The sequence below is a fragment of the Chiloscyllium punctatum genome, chromosome 42 (genome assembly GCF_047496795.1).
Source record: "Chiloscyllium punctatum isolate Juve2018m chromosome 42, sChiPun1.3, whole genome shotgun sequence".
In the NCBI taxonomy this organism is placed as follows: domain Eukaryota; kingdom Metazoa; phylum Chordata; class Chondrichthyes; order Orectolobiformes; family Hemiscylliidae; genus Chiloscyllium; species Chiloscyllium punctatum.
In genome coordinates this window covers 47,833,053-47,848,535 of record NC_092780.1, presented here as the reverse complement: position 1 = coordinate 47,848,535, position 15,483 = coordinate 47,833,053, and the positions used below count along the sequence as shown (strand labels likewise).

The 15,483-nt window shown below is 60.8% G+C and overlaps 1 protein-coding gene across 1 annotated transcript in view; it reads right to left on the bottom strand.

The window, feature by feature from the left end:
• Positions 1–15,107, bottom strand: part of gfap (glial fibrillary acidic protein) — an 86,604-nt gene extending 71,497 nt beyond the window's left edge. Inside the window, exon 1 of the mRNA XM_072561923.1 lies at positions 14,937–15,107. Within this exon, the coding sequence (XP_072418024.1) occupies positions 14,937–15,034 (98 nt within the window). The 5' untranslated portion in view covers positions 15,035–15,107. The remainder of the gene's footprint in view (positions 1–14,936) is intronic.
• Between the last annotated feature and the right edge of the window lie 376 nt (positions 15,108–15,483).

The following is a 15,483-nucleotide window of genomic DNA, read 5'->3' as shown; positions in this document are numbered from 1 at the left end:
CTCCTCACTGACACCCTCCCTCACTCCCCTCCACACTGACACCCTCCCTCACTCCCTCACTCCCCTCCATACTGACACCCTCCCTCACTCCCTCACTCCCTCACTCCCCTCCAGACTGACACCCTCCCTCACTCCCTCACTCCCCTCCACACTGACACCCTCCCTCACTCCCCTCCACACTGACACCCTCCCTCACTCCCTCACTCCCCTCCACACTGACACCATCCCTCAATCCCCTCCACACTGACACCCTCCCTCACTCCCTCACTCCCCTCCACACTGACACTCTCCCTCCCTCCCCCTCCACACTGACACCCTCCCTCCCTCCCTCACTCCCCTCCACACTGACACTCTCCCTCCCTCCCCCTCCACACTGACACCCTCCCTCCCTCACTCACTCCCCTCCACACTGACACCCTCCCTCACTCCCTCACTCCCCTCCACACTGACACCCTCCCTCCCTCCCCCTCCACACTGACACCCTCCCTCCCTCCCTCACTCCCCTCCACACTGACACTCTCCCTCCCTCCCCCTCCACACTGACACCCTCCCTCCCTCACTCACTCCCCTCCACACTGACACCCCTCCCTCACTCCCTCACTCCCCTCCTCACTGGCACCCTCCCTCCCTCCCTCACTCCCCTCCACACTGACACCCTCCCTCACTCCCCTCCTCACTGGCACCCTCCCTCCCTCCCTCACTCCCCTCCTCACTGGCACCCCCCCTCACTCCCTCACTCCCCTCTACACTGACACCCTCCCTCCCTCACTCCCTCACTCCCTCCCTCACTACCCTCCACACTGACATCCTCCCTCACTCCTCTCTACACTGACACTCTCCCTCACTCCCTCACTCCCTCTTTCACTCCCCTCCACACTGACACCCTCCCTCACTCCCTCACTCCCCTCCACACTGACACCCTCCCTCACTCCCTCACTCCCCTCCACACTGACACCCTCCCTCACTCCCTCACTCCCTCACTCCCTCACTCCCCTCCAGACTGACACCCTCCCTCACTCCCTCACTCCTCTCCACACTGACACCCTCCCTCACATCCTCACTCCCCTCCACACTGACACCCTCCCTCCCTCCCTCACTCCCCTCCACACTGACACCCTCCCTCACTCCCTCACTCCCCTCCACACTGACACCCTCCCTCACTCCCTCACTCCCCTCCACACTGACACTCTCCCTCACTCCCTCAGTCCCTCCACACTGACACCCTCCCTCACTCCCTCACTCCCCTCCACACTGACACTCTCCCTCACTCCCTCACTCCCCTCCACACTGACACCCTCCCTCACTCCCTCACTCCCCTCCACACTGACACCATCCCTCAATCCCCTCCACACTCACACCCTCCCTCACTCCCTCACTCCCCTCCACACTGACACCATCCCTCAATCCCCTCCACACTCACACCCTCCCTCACTCCCTCACTCCCCTCCACACTGACACCCTCCCTCACTCCCCTCCACACTGACACCCTCCCTCACTCCCCTCCACACTGACACCCTCCCTCACTACCCTCCACACTGACACCCTCCCTCACTCCCTCACTCCCCTCCACACTGACACCCTCCCTCACCCCCTCACTCCCCTCCACACTGACACCCTCCCTCACTCCCTCACTCCCCTCCACACTGACACCCTCTCTCACTCCCCTCCACACTGACACCCTCCCTCACTCCCTCACTCCCCTCCACACTGACACCCTCCCTCACTCCCCTCCACACTGACACCCTCTCTCACTCCCCTCCACACTGACACCCTCCCTCACTCCCTCACTCCCCTCCACACTGACACCCTCTCTCACTCCCCTCCACACTGACACCCTCCCTCACTCCCTCACTCCCCTCCACACTGACACCCTCCCTCACACCCTCACTCCCCTCCACACTGACACCCTCCCTCACTCCCTCACTCCCCTCCACACTGACACCCTCACTCACACCCTCACTCCCCTCCACACTGACACCCTCCCTCACTCCCTCACTCCCCTCCACACTGACACCCTCCCTCACTCCCTCACTCCCCCTCCACACTGACACCATCCCTCACTCCCTCACTCCCCTCCACACTGACACCCTCCCTCACTCCCCTCCACACTGACACCCTCCCTCACTCCCTCCCTCACTCCCCTCCACAGTGACACCCTCAATCCCTCCCTCACTCCCCTCCACACTGACACCCTCCCTCACTCCCCTCCACACTGACACCCTCACTCAGTCCCTCACTCCCCTCCACACTGACACTCTCCCTCACTCCCCTCCACACTGACACTCTCCCTCACTCCCCTCCACACTGACACCCTCCCTCACTCCCTCACTCCCCTCCACACTGACACCCTCACTCAGTCCCTCACTCCCCTCCACACTGACACCCTCACTCAATCCCCTCCACACTGACACTCTCCCTCACTCCCTCACTCCCCTCCTCACTGAAACCCTCCCTCCCTTCCCTCCACACTGACACCCTCCCTCACTCCCCTCCATATTCCCTCACTCCCCTCCACACTGACACCCTCCCTCACTCCCCTCCATATTCCCTCACTCCCCTCCACACTGACACCCTCCCTCACTCCCCTCCCTCACTCCCCTCCACACTGACCCCCTCCCTCACTCCCCTCCACACTGACACCCTCCCTCACTCCCCTCCCTCACTCCCCTCCACACTGACACCCTCCCTCACTCCCCTCCCTCACTCCCCTCCACAGTGACACCCTCACTCCCTCCCTCACACCCCTCCACACTGACCCCCTCCCTCACTCCCCCTCCACACTGACACCATCCCTCACTCTCCTCCACACTGACACCTTCCCTCCCTCACTCCCTCACTCCCTCCCTCACTCCCCTCCACAGTGACACCCTCCCTCCCTCGCTCCCCCTCCAAACTGACACCCTCCCTCACTCCCTCACTCCCCTCCAAACTGACACCCTCCCTCACTCCCTCACTCCTCTCCACACTGACACCCTCCCTCACTCCTCTCCACACTGACACCCTCCCTCACTCCCTCACTCCCCTCCACACTGACACCCTCCCTCACTCCCTCACTCCCCTCCACACTGACACCCTCCCTCACTCCCTCAGTCCCTCCACACTGACACCCTCCCTCACTCCCTCACTCCCCTCCACACTGACACCCTCCCTCACTCCCTCACTCCCCTCCGCACTGACACACTCCCTCACTCCCCTCCACACTGACACCCTCCCTCACTCCCCTCCACACTGACACCCTCCCTCACTCCCTCACTCCCCTCCACACTGACACCCTCCCTCACTCCCTCACTCCCCTCCTCACTGACACCCTCCCTCACTCCCCTCCACACTGACACCCTCCCTCACTCCCCTCCACACTGACACCCTCCCTCCCTCCCTCCACACTGACACGCTCCCTTACTCCCTCCCTCACTCCCCTCCTCACTGGCACCTTCCCTCACTCCCCTCCTCACTGACACCCTCCTTCACTCCATAAATATCCTCCACACCGACCCCCTCCCTCACTCACTCCCTCACTCCCTCCCTCACTCCCCTCCACACTGACACCCTCCCTCACTCCCTCACTCCCCTCCACACTGACACCCTCCCTCACTCCCTCAGTCCCTCCACACTGACACCCTCCCTCACTCCCTCACTCCCCTCCACACTGACACCCTCCCTCACTCCCTCACTCCCCTCCGCACTGACACACTCCCTCACTCCCCTCCACACTGACACCCTCCCTCACTCCCCTCCACACTGACACCCTCCCTCACTCCCTCACTCCCCTCCACACTGACACCCTCCCTCACTCCCTCACTCCCCTCCTCACTGACACCCTCCCTCACTATCCTCCACACTGACACCCTCCCTCACTCCCCTCCACACTGACACCCTCCCTCACTCCCTCACTCCCCTCCTCACTGACACCCTCCCTCACTCCCCTCCACACTGACACCCTCCCTCACTCCCTCACTCCCCTCCTCACTGACACCCTCCCTCACTCCCCTCCTCACTGACACCCTCCCTCACTCCCCTCCTCACTGACACCCTCCCTCACTCCCCTCCACACTGACACCCTCCCTCCCTCCCTCCACACTGACACGCTCCCTTACTCCCTCCCTCACTCCCCTCCTCACTGGCACCTTCCCTCACTCCCCTCCTCACTGACACCCTCCTTCACTCCATAAATATCCTCCACACCGACCCCCTCCCTCACTCACTCCCTCACTCCCTCCCTCACTCCCCTCCACACTGACACCCTCCCTCACTCCCCTCCACACTGACACCCTCCCTCACTCCCCTCCACACTGACACCCTCCCTCCCTCCCTCCACACTGACACGCTCCCTTACTCCCTCCCTCACTCCCCTCCTCACTGGCACCTTCCCTCACTCCCCTCCTCACTGACACCCTCCTTCACTCCATAAATATCCTCCACACCGACCCCCTCCCTCACTCACTCCCTCACTCCCTCCCTCACTCCCCTCCACACTGACCTCCTCCCTCACTCCCCTCCACACTGACACCCTCCCTCACTCCCTCACTCCCCTCCACACTGACACTCTCACTCACACCCTCACTCCCCTCCACACTGACACCCTCCCTCACTCCCTCACTCCCCTCCACACTGACACCCTCCCTCACTCCCTCACTCCCTCCACACTGACACCCTCCCTCACTCCCTCACTCCCCTCCACAGTGACACCCTCAATCCCTCCCTCACTCCCCTCCACACTGACACCCTCCCTCACTCCCTCACTCCCCTCCACACTGACACCCTCCCTCACTCCCCTCCACAGTGACACCCTCAATCCCTCCCTCACTCCCCTCCACACTGACACCCTCCCTCACTCCCTCACTCCCCTCCACACTGACACCCTCACTCAATCCCCTCCACACTGACACCCTCACTCAATCCCCTCCACACTGACACTCTCCCTCACTCCCCTCCACACTGACACCCTCCCTCACTCCCCTCCACACTGACACCCTCACTCAATCCCCTCCACACTGACACTCTCCCTCACTCCCTCACTCCCCTCCTCACTGAAACCCTCCCTCACTCCCCTCCACACTGACCCCCTCCCTCACTCCCCTCCACACTGACACCCTCCCTCACTCCCTCACTCCCCTCCACACTGACCCCCTCCCTCACTCCCCTCCACACTGACACCCTCCCTCACTCCCTCACTCCCCTCCACACTGACCCCCTCCCTCACTCCCTCACTCCCCTCCACACTGACACCCTCCCTCACTCCCTCACTCCCCTCCACACTGACCCCCTCCCTCACTCCCCTCCACACTGACACCCTCCCTCACTCCCTCACTCCCCTCCACACTGACCCCCTCCCTCACTCCCTCACTCCCCTCCACACTGACCCCCTCCCTCACTCCCTCACTACCCTCCACACTGACACCATCCCTCACTCCCCTCCACACTGACACCCTCCCTCACTCCCTCACTCCCCTCCAGTGACACCCTCACTCCCTCCCTCACTACCCTCCACACTGACACCATCCCTCACTCCCCTCCACACTGACACCCTCCATCACTCCCTCACTCCCCTCCACACTGACACCCTCCCTCACTCCCTCACTCCCCTCCACACTGACACCCTCACTCAATCCCCTCCACACTGACACCCTCACTCAATCCCCTCCACACTGACACTCTCCCTCACTCCCCTCCACACTGACACCCTCCCTCACTCCCCTCCACACTGACACCCTCCCTCACTCCCCTCCACACTGACACCCTCCCTCACTCCCCTCCACACTGACACCCTCCCTCACTCCCCTTCACACTGACACCCTCACTCAATCCCCTCCACACTGACACTCTCCCTCACTCCCTCACTCCCCTCCTCACTGAAACCCTCCCTCACTCCCCTCCACACAGACACCCTCCCTCACTCCCCTCCACACTGACACCCTCCCTCACTCCCCTCCACACTGACCCCCTCCCTCACTCCCCTCCACACTGACACCCTCCCTCACTCCCTCACTCCCCTCCACACTGACCCCCTCCCTCACTCCCCTCCACACTGACACCCTCCCTCACTCCCTCACTCCCCTCCACACTGACACCCTCCCTCACTCCCTCACTCCCCTCCACACTGACCCCCTCCCTCACTCCCTCACTCCCCTCCACACTGACCCCCTCCCTCACTCCCTCACTCCCCTCCACACTGACCCCCTCCCTCACTCCCCTCCACACTGACACCCTCCCTCACTCCCTCACTCCCCTCCACACTGACCCCCTCCCTCACTCCCTCACTCCCCTCCACACTGACCCCCTCCCTCACTCCCTCACTACCCTCCACACTGACACCATCCCTCACTCCCCTCCACACTGACACCCTCCCTCACTCCCTCACTCCCCTCCACACTGACACCCTCCCTCACTCCCTCACTCCCCTCCAGTGACACCCTCACTCCCTCCCTCACTACCCTCCACACTGACACCATCCCTCACTCCCCTCCACACTGACACCCTCCATCACTCCCTCACTCCCCTCCACACTGACACCCTCCCTCACCCCCTCACTCCCCTCCACACTGACACCCTCCCTCACTCCCTCACTCCCCTCCACACTGACACCCTCCCTCACTCCCCTCCACACTGACACCCTCCCTCCCTCACTCCCTCACTCCCTCCCCCACTACCCTCCACACTGACGCCCTCTCTCACTCCGTCACTCCGTCCCTCACTACCCTCCACACTGACACACTCCTTCCCTCACTCCCCTCCACACTGACACCCTCCCTCCCTCCCTAGTCCCCTCCACATTGACACCCTCCCTCACTCCCTCCACACTGACACCCTCCCTCACTCCCTCACTCCCCTCCACACTGACACCCTCCCTCACTCCCTCCCTCATTCCCCTCCACACTGACACCCTTCATCCCTAACTACCCTCCAACTTACACCCTCCCTCACTCCCTCCCTCACTCCCTCCCCTCTCCACTGACACCCTCCCTCAATCCCCTCCACACTGACACCCTCCCTCCCTCATTCCCTCCACATTGACACCCTCCCTCCCATACTCACTCCCCTCCACACTGACACCCTCCCTCCCTCACTCGCTCCCCCTCCACACTGACACCCTCCCTCACTCACTACCGTCCACACTGACACCCTCCCCCTCACTCACTTCCCCTCCACACTGACACACCCTCCCCCTCACTCACTTCCCCTCCACACTGTCACCCTCTCTCCCTCACTCTCCCCTCCACACTGACACACTCACACACTACCCCCCAGACTGACAACCTCACTCCCTCACTCTCCCTAAACACTGACACCCTCCCTCACTCCCCCTCCACACTGACACTGTCCTTCCCTCCCTCACTTCCCTCCACACTGACACCCTCCCTCACTCACTACCCCTCCACACTGACACCCTCCCTCACTTCCCTCCACACTGACATCCTCCCTCCCTCCCTCCCTTCCCCTCCACACTCACATCCCCACTCCCTCCCTCACTCCCCTCCACACTGACACCCTCCCTCACTCACTCACTCCCCCTCCACACTGACACCCTTCCTCCCTCACTCACTCCCTCTCCACACTGACACCCTCCATCCCTCACTCCCTCTCCAAAATGACACACACCCTCCCTCACTCACTCCCCCTCCACACTGACACCCTCCACGCTCACTCACTCCCCTCCACACTGACATCCTCCCTCCCTCTACCCTCCACACTGACACCCTCCCTCCCTCACTCACTCCCCTCCACACTGACACACTCACTCCCTCAACACTGACACCCTCCATCACTCACTCCCCCCCTCCACACTGATACCCTCCCTCACTCACTCACCTCCACACTGACACACTCACTCCATCGCTCTCCCTCAACACTGACACCCTCCATCACTCACTCCCCCTCCACACTGACACCCTACCTCCCTCCCTCAATCCCCCTCCACACCGACACCCTCCCTTCCTCACTCCCTCCCCCCCACACTGATACCCTCCCTCCCTCACTCACTTCCCTCCACACTGTCATTCTCCCGCCCTCACTCACTCACTCCCCCTCGACACTGACACCCTCCCTCACTCACTCCCCTCCACATTGACACCCTTCTTCCCTCTCTCCCCTCCATACAGACACCCTCAATCCCTCACTCACTCCCCTCCACACTGACACCCTCCCTCCCTCACTCCCCCTCCACACTGACACCCTCACTCACTCCCTTCCACACTGACACCCTCCCTCCCTCACTCCCCCTCCACACTGACACCCTCCCTCCTTCACTACCGTCCACACTGACACCCTCCCCCTCACTCACTTCCCCTCCACACTGACACACTCACACACTACCCCCCAGACTGACAACCTCACTCCCTCACTCTCTCTAAACACTGACACCCTCCCTCACTCACTCCCTCCCTCCCTCTCCAAACTGACACCCTCCACACTGACACCCTCTCTCCCACACTCACTCCCCCTCCACACTGACACTGTCCTTCCCTCCCTCACACATCCCCTCTACACTGACACCCTCCCTCACTCACTACCCCTCCACACTGACACCCTCTCTCCCACACTCACTCCCCCTCCACACTGACACCCTCCCTCACTCCCCCTCCACACTGACACTGTCCTTCCCTCCCTCACACATCCCCTCTACACTGACACCCTCCCTCACTCACTACCCCTCCACACTGACACCCTCCCTCACTTCCCTCCACACTGACATCCTCCCTCCCTCACTCACTTCCCCTCCACACTGACACCCTCCCTCCCTCACTCCACCTCCACACTGACACCCTTCCTCCCTCACTCACTCCCCCTCCACACTGAAACCCTTCTTCCCTCAATCCCCCTCCACTCTGACACGCTCCCTCCCTCACTTTCCCTCAACACTGACACCTTCCCTCCCTCCCTCACTTTCCCTCAACACTGACACCTTCCCTCCCTCACTCACTCCCATCCACACTGACTCCCTCCCTCACTCACTCACTCCCCCTCCACACTGTCACCCTTCCTCACACCACTCAACAATTACACCCTCCATCCCTCACTCACTCCCCCTCTACACTGACACCCTCCCTCCCTCCCTCACTCCCCCTCCACATTGACACCCTACTTCCCTCACTCACCTCCACACTGACACCCTCCTTCCCTCACTCCCCTCCACACTGACACCCTCCCTCCCTCCCTAGTCCCCTCCACATTGACACCCTCCCTCACTCCCTCCACACTGACACCCTCCCTCACTCCCTCACCCCCCCTCCACACTGACACCCTCCCTCACTCCCTCACTCCCCTCCACACTGACACCCTCCCTCACTCCCTCACTCCCCTCCACACTGACACCCTCCCTCACTCACTCACTCCCCTCCACACTGACACCCTCCCTCACTCCCCTCCACATTGACACACGCCCTCACTCACTCCCCTCCACACTGACACTGTCCCTCCCTCACTCCCTCCACACTGACACCCTCCCTCCCTCACTCCCCTCCACACTGACACCCTCCCTCCCTCACTCCCCTCCACACTGACACCCTCCCTCCCTCACTCCCCTCCACACTGACACCCTCCCTCCCTCACCCCCTCCACACTGACACCCTCCCTCCCTCACTCCCCCTCCACACTGACACATTCCCTCTCACTCACTCCCCTCCACACTGACACCCTCCATCACTCACTCACTCCCCCTCCACATTGACACCCACCCTCCCTCACTTCATCTCCACACTGACACCCTCACACCCTCCCTCAATCCCCTTCCACATTGACCCCCTCACTCCCTCCCTCACACCCCCTCCACACTGACACCATCCCTCCCTCACTCACTCCCTCCCTCCCCCTTCCACACTGACACCCTCACTCCCTCACTCCCCTCAACACAGACACCCTCCCTCACCCCTCCCCCACACTGACACCCTCCTCCACACTGACACCCTCCCTCACTCCCTCCACATTGACACCCTCCCTCCCTCCCTCCCCCTCCACACAGACACCTTCACTCCCTCCCTCAAACCCCTCCACATTGGCCCCCTCATTCACTCACCCTCCACACTGACACCCTCACAGCCACACTCAATCCCCCTCCAGGCTGACACCCTCACTCCCACACTCACTCCCCCTCCACTATGACACCCACCCTCACTCCCTCACTTTCCCCACACTGACTCCCTTCCTCCCTCACTCACTCCCCTCCACACAGTCACCCTCTCTCCCTCCCTGACTCCCCCTCCACACTGACACTGTCCTTCCCTCACTCACTACCCCTCCACACTGACACCCTCCCTGACTCCCCCTCCACACTGACACTGTCCTTCCCTCCCACACACACACCCTCCACACTGACATCCTCACTCCCTCCCTCACTCCCCTCCACACTGACACCCTCCCTCCCTCACTCACTACCCCTCCACACTGACACCCTCCCTCACTCCCCCTCCACACTGACACCCACTCTCCCTCCCTCCCTTCCCCTCCACACTGACACCCACTCTCCCTCCCTCCCTTCCCCTCCACACTCACATCCCCACTCCCTCCCTCACTCCCCTCCACACTGACACCCTCCCTCACTCACTCACTCCCCCTCCACACTGACACCCTTCCTCCCTCACTCACTCCCTCTCCACACTGACACCCTCCATCCCTCACTCCCTCTCCAAAATGACACACACCCTCCCTCACTCACTCCCCCTCCACACTGACACCCTCCACGCTCACTCACTCCCCTCCACACTGACATCCTCCCTCCCTCTACCCTCCACACTGACACCCTCCCTCCCTCACTCACTCCCCTCCACACTGACACACTCACTCCCTCAACACTGACACCCTCCATCACTCACTCCCCCCCTCCACACTGATACCCTCCCTCACTCACTCACCTCCACACTGACACACTCACTCCATCGCTCTCCCTCAACACTGACACCCTCCATCACTCACTCCCCCTCCACACTGACACCCTACCTCCCTCCCTCAATCCCCCTCCACACCGACACCCTCCCTTCCTCACTCCCTCCCCCCCACACTGATACCCTCCCTCCCTCACTCACTTCCCTCCACACTGTCATTCTCCCGCCCTCACTCACTCACTCCCCCTCGACACTGACACCCTCCCTCACTCACTCCCCTCCACATTGACACCCTTCTTCCCTCTCTCCCCTCCATACAGACACCCTCAATCCCTCACTCACTCCCCTCCACACTGACACCCTCACTCACTCACTCCCTTCCACACTGACACCCTCCCTCCCTCACTCCCCCTTCATACTGCACCTTCCCTCACTCCCCCTCCACTTTGACACCCTCGCTTCCCCTCCACACTGACACCCTCCCTCCTTCACTACCGTCCACACTGACACCCTCCCCCTCACTCACTTCCCCTCCACACTGACACACTCACACACTACCCCCCAGACTGACAACCTCACTCCCTCACTCTCTCTAAACACTGACACCCTCCCTCACTCACTCCCTCCCTCCCTCTCCAAACTGACACCCTCCACACTGACACCCTCTCTCCCACACTCACTCCCCCTCCACACTGACACCCTCCCTCACTCCCCCTCCACACTGACACTGTCCTTCCCTCCCTCACACATCCCCTCTACACTGACACCCTCCCTCACTCACTACCCCTCCACACTGACACCCTCCCTCACTTCCCTCCACACTGACATCCTCCCTCCCTCACTCACTTCCCCTCCACACTGACACCCTCCCTCCCTCACTCCACCTCCACACTGACACCCTTCCTCCCTCACTCACTCCCCCTCCACACTGAAACCCTTCTTCCCTCAATCCCCCTCCACTCTGACACGCTCCCTCCCTCACTTTCCCTCAACACTGACACCTTCCCTCCCTCCCTCACTTTCCCTCAACACTGACACCTTCCCTCCCTCACTCACTCCCATCCACACTGACTCCCTCCCTCACTCACTCACTCCCCCTCCACACTGACTCCCTCCCTCACTCACTCACTCCCCCTCCACACTAACACCCTCACTCACTCACACCCCCTCCACACTGACACCCTCCCTCCCTCCCTCACTTTCCCTCAACACTGACACCTTCCCTCCCTCACTCACTCCCATCCACACTGACTCACTCCCTCACTCACTCACTCCCCCTCCACACTAACACCCTCACTCACTCACTCCCTCTTCACACTGACACCCTCCCTCACTCCCCGTCCACACTGTCACCCTTCCTCACACCACTCAACAATTACACCCTCCATCCCTCACTCACTCCCCCTCTACACTGACACCCTCCCTCCCTCCCTCACTCCCCCTCCACACTGACACTGTCCCTCCCTAACTTCGCCTCCACACTGACACCTTCCCTCAATACCCTCCACATTGACACCCTCCCTCCCTCACTCACTCCCTCTCCACATTGACACCCTCCCTCCCTCACTCACTCCCTCTCCACACTGACACCCTCCCTCCCTCACTCACTCCCTCTCCACACTGACACCCTCCCTCCCTCACTCACTCCCCTCCACACTGACCCCCTCCATCACTCCCTCACTCCCCTCCACACTGACCCTCTCCATCACTCCCTCACTCCCCTCAACACTGACACCCTCCATCACTCCCTCACTCCTCCTCCACACTGACACCCTCCCTCCCTCACTCACTCCCCTCCACACTGACAGACTCCCTCCCTCACTCACTCCCCTCCATACTGACACACTCCCTCCCTCACTCTCCCTCAACACTGACACCCACCCTCACTCACTCCCCCTCCACACTGATACCCTACCTCCCTCCCTCACTCCCCCTCCACAATGACACCCTCCCTCCTTCCCTCACTACCCTTCACACTGACACCCTTACTCCCTCCCTCAATCCCCCTTCACACTGAAACCATCCCTCCCTCCATCACTACCCTCCACACTGACTCCCTCACTCCCTCTTGGGGCGGCACGGTGGCACAGTGGTTAGCACTGCTGCCTCACAGCGCTAGAGACCCGGGTTCAATTCCCGCCTCAGGCGACTGACTGTGTGGAGTTTGCACATTCTCCCCGTGTCTGCGTGGGTTTCCTCCGGGTGCTCCGGTTTCCTCCCACACTCCAAAGATGTGCAGGGTCAGGTGAATTGGCCATGCTAAATTGCCCATAGTGTTAGGTAAGGGGTAGATGTCGGGGTATGGGTGGGTTGCGCTTCGGCGGGGCGGTGTGGACTTGTTGGGCCGAAGGGCCTGTTTCCACACTGTAAGTAATCTAATCTCTCTCAAACCGCTCCACACTGACATCCTCACTCCCTCACTTCCCTCCACACTGTCATCCTCCCTCCACACTGTCATCCTCCCTCTCTCCGTCGCTCACACCCCTCCACACTGACAGCCTCACTCCCTCCCTCACTCCCCTCCACACTGACACCCTCCCTCCCTCACTTCCCTCCACACTGTCATCCTCCCTCTCTCCGTCGCTCACACCCCTCCACACTGACAGCCTCACTCCCTCCCTCACTCCCCTCCACACTGACACCCTCCCTCCCTCACTCCCTCCCTCCCCCTCCACACAGACACCCTCCCTTCCTCCACCTCTACACTGACACCCTCCCTCTCTCCCTCACCCCTCCTCCATACTGACACCGTCCCTCCCTCCCTTCCTCTCCACACTAACACTGTCCTCCCCTCACTTCCCCTCCACACTGACACCCTCCCTCACTCACTCACTCACTCCCCTCCACATTGACACCCTCCCTCACTCACCCCTCCTCCATACTGACACCCTCCCTCACTCACTCCCCCTCCATACTGACACCCTCCCTCACTCACTCCCCCTGCACACTGACACCCTCCCTCACTCACTCCCTCTGCACACTGACACCCTACCTCCCTCCCTCACTCTCCCCCCACCTACACCATCCCTCCCTCACTCACTGCCTCTCCAAACTGACACCCTCCCTCACTCCCCTCCACACTGACACCGTCCCTCCCTCACTCACTCCCCCTCCATACTGACACATTCCCTCTCACTCACTCCCCTCCACACTGACACCCTCCCTCCCTCCCACACTCACTCCCCCTCCACACTGACACCCTCCCTCCCTCCCTCCCTCACTCACTCCCCCTCCACACTGATACCCTTACTCCCTCATCCCCTCTAATACACTACCTGCCATCTTCACCCCCCCCCCCCCACTGACACCCTCCCCCATGTCACCCCTGCTCAGGTACGCTCCCCCTCATTTGCCCCCCTCTCAAACACCCTGTCCCTCATTCACCCTCACAGAAACCCTCCATTTCATCCTCTCCCACAAACACCATCTCCCTCATCCCCTCCTACGAACACTGTCTCCCTCATTCCACCTCCACGGACACGCTCTCCCTCGTCCCTCCCACAGATACCCTCTGCCTTGCCCCCCCCCCCGATACACCCTCCCCTCTCCCTCCATGCCCCTCACCATGATACCCTCCTCTCCTCCATAGTGAGACTCCTTTCCCTACCCCCTCAGAGCCCCCCTATCTTTGATGAAGTTGAGGTTAACGCCTGCCTATTGGCAGTCATGACAAAGTCTTTAAATGTAGTGCTCCATCAGCAACAGCCAAACAGCAGGTACACCGAGAGCACTCAACCAGCACAACTCTTGGTTCACAAAAAAAAAACCATCCACTGGTGACAACCAGCTCCACAGACTGTTCCAGATTTGGACAAATTCTTAACCAACCCAATCACTGAGCACAGAAACAAGAACAAACTTGACCCAAACAAGTTGCAGAAAAGTCTTTCTGAATGAGCCCAGGCACTGCACAGTAAGAGACTGGACCAGTTCTAAACCAGTCTGACGTCTATGAATGAACATAGGAATAACTTGTCGGAAGTTATTTGAAAACTCCTGCAGACTTGGTATCCGTTTCTGAAAGTGTAGCTTTCAGCTTCAGTTACAGAGCCTGCTGCCTGACTGCCTCATCGTACACTTAGGTTACGCAGAAAGTTGTACAAGGATTGATTGTCGTGTTACCTCTTTGTAAAGCTGTATCTGCTCGGGGGGATGGTACTGAGGCCCCCGAAACGCTTCCTGTAGGACGAGGTCTGGATTGTCTCGAAGCTCATACTCATTCTTGCCCAGTTTGTATCTGCGAACTGCAATTCAGAGATCCTGCATTGAGCAAGCTGCCCACTTTCAACCTGCTTATATACACAGCCCGTCCCCTGGATAGAGGCTGGGTGCCAGGAAATGCCACAGGGTCCTAGTGCACCCCCCTCCTCTATGAGGTTTGGCAACCAGTGTCCTCCAACAGGCCATCCTTCCCAACTGATCTTTTTAAAACATTCATTCTCGGTAATAAATTAGAATTAAAGCAGCTCCTTGCCTTGATGCATCACTATAAGCCAGAATTTCAGCCTGACAGGAAATGGGAAACTGACGGGTCACTCACCTCAGAGACAACTTGACGGAGAAGTTGTTGGTGAGCTGTCTTCACAAATACAGCCGGCAGCCATTCCAAAGGGCTCGGAGCTAACCACATTGCTGGGGGTCTGGAGTCACGTGTAGGACAGACCATGTA